Source organism: Fukomys damarensis, unplaced genomic scaffold (genome assembly GCF_012274545.1).
Source record: "Fukomys damarensis isolate Sample0158 unplaced genomic scaffold, DMR_v1.0_HiC HiC_scaffold_26, whole genome shotgun sequence".
NCBI classification, from domain to species: domain Eukaryota; kingdom Metazoa; phylum Chordata; class Mammalia; order Rodentia; family Bathyergidae; genus Fukomys; species Fukomys damarensis.
This window is the reverse complement of record NW_022900938.1, coordinates 16620415-16626414: the sequence shown is the minus strand read 5'-3', so window position 1 is coordinate 16626414 and position 6000 is coordinate 16620415. Positions and strand designations below refer to the sequence as shown.

The following is a 6000-nucleotide window of genomic DNA, read 5'->3' as shown; positions in this document are numbered from 1 at the left end:
ACATCTCAAAATACTTGAGAAAAAAATTACATTACCTAATTTGTTCAAGATAGTATGTATATGAAACCTCTAAATCTTCTACCTAAGAAAGGTTTATATTTCATAAAAAAGCAAAACATATTAAACTGAAATGACTGATCCATTTCAGTCTTCAATTACATATAAAAAGCCACTAAAAATACATATTTAAATATTTAGAAACATCAGAAAAAATACTTTGTTAGAGGAAAAAAATTACTGATGCAATGACTATTTGACTGTTTTATTCACAAAATATAAGCAAGACTTACATTCCTTTTCTATTGACTTTTCTCTCCCAATAGTTTTAAACGGAGCCCCTTGAATACATCAATTATAAAACATGTTAAAATGGAAACATTTTTAAAATTTACAAAAACAAACCAATACTTTATACAAGAGCTCTATAAATTCATTAATGTAAAAAATACTCTGAACTGAATATAAAGCATATTCAGTTGCTTTTATTTTGTAGAACTACTTTTCTCTTCTCTGGTCCTGGTTTTTCTTTGACTCTCTGGAATGTTCTGAGCACCTGCTAGATTTTTCCCACCGTCTCTCAGCACCGTTCTCATACCGATCTTCTTCACTTTTAGAGCTTGCATGTTTTCTATTCCTCTCTCTTGACTTTGATCTATCTCTCCTAGAATTTTCACTGTCCTGATTTCGGAGTCTGTAACTCTCATTTTCCAAAAAAAAGTTTCTTCTCTCTTCTCTCTTCTTTTTTGGATCACCACGCCTGTTTTCCCAGTCCATATGCACTTCTTGGTCTCGGTCATTCCCCACCCTACTGTAAATGTTTCCTTCAGAGAGGATGCTCCTGTCTGATGTGTGTCTTGTTATGGGATCTCTCCAATTCTGATCTCTTGAATTTTGACTTCTCTGTTTGTCTGATCTTCTTTCTCTCTCAGACCTTGTTTCTCGGTGCCTTTGTTCGGCTCTTCTTTCTTCCTGTCTCCTGTCATTTGTTTGCTGGTTCCTGACCGATTTATCTCCACCTTTACTTTTGGTCTTCCCTTGTCTCTTCTTTCTCATATCTTCAGCTGCATGCGTAAAATGAAATACAGTTAGCTTTTATTTTAATTAATAATTTAACAATAATCTTTATTGATACATTGTAGGTTTCTCATTCATATAAAGAATGAATGAGAGGGATGCAAAGCCACAGTGACTGCACAGAAAGTCTGATGACAAAGTATTTTACAAGATTCATAATTTTTAAGAATACACAATATCATAACACTAGTTACCAATGTACTCTTTCAGCCTCATGACAGTAAAGGGGAATTTTAAGCTATAGCAAATATGGCAAAAATTTTTATTAAGTGACTAGAAATGGTTAAATATCACTTTATATACTTCATACCAAAACTGAAATCCCAGCCCATGTATATTATATCACAAGGAATATTATGTCATATTCTATTCACTGTCAAAATATAATCATCACCTAAACCAGCAACATTGCCTCCTAAAGATGGAAAAGATGGGAAACCAGGTTTGCTAAACAGTAGAAATGTATGAAGAAGAACCTTTACAAAACAGTTCTGTCCCTGAGGCTAGCAGAGAGGATTAGCAGCACCAGTAAGATAGATACATCAGGATTTAGTATAGTCTCTTAAGAGAGCCACAGAGACTTAGCTTAGGAAAACTCTTTTAAAAGGTTCTTGAACGATTAATTTTATTGTTTAGTCACAAATACAAATATAGCATAGCAAAACAATGAACATAAAATTCACTATTAAGTTGTAAAACAAATTTTTCACTTTATCTGTGTTATTCAATTTGTGTATATAAAATCTGTTGATGACTAAAATTTCTGTCAGAAATTCCTAGGTATACAGAATGAAAACAGCAGAAAACTGCCCATTCTTGCTTAAACTACCCAAATCTCAACCTACCATCCTTTATGTCTTTTGCCAAGTGCTCACCCTTGTATATAGTAAATTAGTTGTTTCGCCACTGAGGATTTGTCTCTGTTTCTATCATACAGCTTGGCTGAGCTGCAGTTACCGAAGCAGAAACCATCTGCTTCAGGCTAAACCAGCATCCCTCCGACCCTCTCTACACCATTCTCAGGGCTTTGTTGACATTAAAATCTAGCCACAAAACAATATGCAATACTCTTCTCCTTCTGCTGTTTGCTTTACAGTTTTCAAATCTGAAGGCAGTTCATACTGCTTTTATGCTATTTAATATTTTAATAAAATAATTCTCTAGTAAAATTGGGTGATAACGCAAATTAAATTTGAATCAGCAAGCTTCCTTAATGCAGCAATTCATGCTGTGTTAACATCTGTTCTCAAAACAGATACCATAAAATAAATTTTGAAGAATTAAAAGAGATAAATGAACAGTGTTTGTATATTTCAACTCAAGAAAAACTTCCTGTGAACAAATAAAATCTTGCTCTAATAATAAAAAAACAGAGAGCCCACAATTTCCGGATGCCACATGGTAGGTAAAAAATACTTTGAAGTATAAGAAAGTAGGGAACAAGAGTGTGAAGATTAGCTCTTCAATCTAAGGCTGCAGGAAGAAGTGCTACCTCCCTGAAATACAGCATAAAAACCAAAAACAAAACAAGATATAATACACATTTTAGATAAGCAGATAAGCCCGCGTTCAGACCAAGATACTATAATAGAAGAAAGCAAAGCTGATCTTGGGTAAAGTAATACAGACCTTTTCAGAAAATGTGAACTAGAACAAAACTTTGAAAATACTTCAACTATACCATTTCTGTTTCCAAGTAGGATAAAGAAGATTGCAGATCTGTGTTCCTCTTGAAAATAACTAGAAACACCAAACAAAAATGGAAAATCTTTGATTTAAAGGCACTGAAGATTCAGAAGTATCTGTGATGCTACAATGGAAGGAAGTTGAGGGGAAGGATGGGGTCAGGCCTAAAAAAAACAAGTCAAGGAGAAAAATTCTTAATTGCTGAAGGTGAAATGTTTAGAATAAAATAAATGATAGTGCTGGACTTAAATCCACAAAATAAGACAAACATGCATGAGTCTATACTGACGTAAGTATATGGTTAAATAAATAAATGGGAGAAGAGGAATAACGACTAAAAGTAGAAGAAAGTAAACGGAAAAATCACTAGGCAAAGATCACAGTAGTAAGTCCTGCAGACAAAGTGCAAAGATATTTGCCAAAATTAGTGAGTAAAAGCTGGAAAAGAGTTTCACAGTATTACATTATCTTCCTAGAAGCTATTAATTTAATAAAGGAAAATCATTTCTGTGAAGACATTCAGTGTACACCATCTCAGTCCCGGGATCAAGGTTAAGGTCACCAAAAGCAAAATGGCAATATTATGAGCCCTTTGATAGGAAACACTATAAAGAGCACACCATTTCTATGGTACTCTTACCAAAGACTGCCTACCTTTATTCTAATCATGAGAAAACATCAGATAAATATCTCTACTGAGAAACTTTACAAAATAAGTGACTTCAAAAAGTATCGAAGCACAAAAAGCCTGGAGACTGCTTAAGACTGAGGAGAATACAACTAAATGCAATAGGATCCTGAAAGATATTAACAATCAAGGACATCAGTTTGTTGGTTCTTGATAAACTTATACTTTTAATAGATTAACTAAGGTCTGTAGCTTAGTTAATAATACTGTTAACATTCTAATGTTAATTTGTAAGAATTATGTAAGAAGCTAACATTAGGAATGTTTGGAAAGGGGCATACTTAGATTCTCTGAACTTTTTTGGTAACATTCCTCTACCTTTAAAATTAGTTCAAAATAAAAAGTTAAACAAAGACATCAGGGAACTTATTTTAAAAATGAGGACTAGAAAGGACAAAAATTTAAGAGAAAGCAGACATAGAGAAGTTGATATTCTACAGCCACTTTCTCCCTGAGAACATCTGCTGATTCAGGGCTGCTGCTGAGGAAAAAGACAGAAAGACAGCAGAGCTTTGGCAGAGCCTCCCAGGGGTGGAGACTAGAACAGAATTACAGTTATTTATAATACATTTTTGCAGTTAAAAAAAATACACACACACACACACACACACACACACACACACACACACACACACACACACACACACTTACCCAGAATATAGAATTCCTACAAATTAAAGGATTAAAAAAAAAAAAAAGCAAATGACTTGGGCAGCTATTTAATAAACAACAACCAAAAAGAAATATTCAAATGGCCATCAATAAATTGATAGTCAACTTCATTAGTGATCAAGGAAATGCAAATTAAAACTAAAACTATAATACACTACCATTACATCCCCACCACAGTGGCTAAAATGAAAAGGAACGCTACTCCGAAAACTGGCAGTAATCAGTAAAACCAGACATATGCACACTTTACAACAGTGATTCCATCTGTGGGTGTATACCTGAAAGAACTATGTGCATGTAGACACACACACGCACACACACACACACACACACACACACACACACACACACGTGCGCATGTTCAAAGTACACAGATTGAGGATGAACTCATCATAAATTGAGAAACTCATGAAAACCAAGCCCAGTGGTGGCGAACCTATGTGTGTTGTTTTTCTTTTAAGACAAAAGGTGTTAATGTGTGAACTGTTTTTTCTAAACTAAAATTTCAGTATTCAGGTTTAACTGCAGTGTCGGCACTTTGAGATAAATAAACGGGTTTTGGGTTGCAGTTTGGGCACTCTTCTAAACCGTTCATCATCACCAGCCTAGACTAATGTAAATGTGCTTAGAACACTTACGTCAGCCTATGGATGGGCATCACAAGAGTATCAAAACACATACTACTAGTCCAGGAAAAGATCAATATTCAAAATTTGAGCCAGGCATGGTGCTGCACACTTGTAACCTCAGCACTCAGGAGGCTAAATGCGAAGTACAGCTCCACAATTTTTGTATGATCATCAAGTTGAAAACTCATAATTTGACCATGATTAACACAGGGATTGTGCATGGTGTGTATTGTCACATGTATGTATAATACCCACGCTTATATTCTGTTATCAAAAGATATGTACAAGAGTTTCACAGGAGCATTATTTGTAAATCTAAATGTTCACTCAGTTAAGATTCACTATTAAAAGTAAAAAAACCAAATTACTTTCAAATATAAACAATAGGATAGCTCACAGAAACTAGAATACAAACATGAATTTAAATCACTGGGATGAGGATTTAGTTCAGTGGCTCTGGCCTGCCTCACAACTGCAAATAAATACTTGCCAATGAAATATCGACAAATTTATGAAGAAGATTCCACACTACAATTTCGGCACTGTCAATGTTGTAATATATTACAGAGTCCAAGAGAAATAGATGATCACTTACATTAGTAAGTGTAGCTCTGAAACAAGTGAACTCTAAAATAAAGAAGCAATCAAATGTTTGTTCCTTCATCATAAGTATCACTACTGTGTAATACTTTTTAGAAAAGAGCAAATAAATTACAAATGAGTTTCAATACCTGAGGCTGAGCTATGACTGCTGGTGGACGAAGAGTCGCTGTCCTCACTGGAAGAATCTGAACTGCTCTCACTGCTGTCAGAATCCGAGTCAGAGGAGTCAGACTCTGAAGAGGACGATGCTGAAGACGAAGAGGTCAGGGAGGACTTACTCTGTTCAACATCTGGTTTCTGTGCCACGATAATTTTTGGTGTATTTTTGAGATGTTCACGTAATTCATCCCTAATTAAAAATATACTCTATTAAACTATGCCTCAAAGGCTACTATAAGATAATTTTGTAATATGAAAATAAAATTCTGAAAATAATTCTTACGTTAAACCTCCAAGACCTATAGAGGTGAAGAAGTTGATGGCAAACCGAGTATTTCTTGGATTATCTCGGGGTAGTAATCCTTCAAAGAATGGCTGCAGGGTTCTGAAAAAAAATAAAAAATGAAGCAAAAAGACAGATAAAGATAAAAATACAAAATCTTTATACATACATTTTCAGGTTTTTTGTGTGTTAAATTAGTAAGTGAA

General features: G+C 34.5%; 1 protein-coding gene across 2 annotated transcripts in view; it reads right to left on the bottom strand.

The window, feature by feature from the left end:
• Positions 1-254: 254 nt before the first annotated feature.
• Cwc22 (CWC22 spliceosome associated protein homolog) overlaps positions 255-6000 on the bottom strand; it is a 60324-nt gene continuing 54578 nt past the window's right edge. For both annotated transcript variants that reach the window (XM_010636791.3, XM_010636792.3), the window contains exons 18-20: positions 5795-5896; positions 5481-5701; positions 255-1061 (exon numbers count right to left, since the gene is read on the bottom strand). In XM_010636791.3, coding sequence (XP_010635093.1) covers positions 496-1061; positions 5481-5701; positions 5795-5896 — 889 coding nt within the window. In that variant the 3' untranslated portion in view covers positions 255-495. The remainder of the gene's footprint in view (positions 1062-5480; positions 5702-5794; positions 5897-6000) is intronic.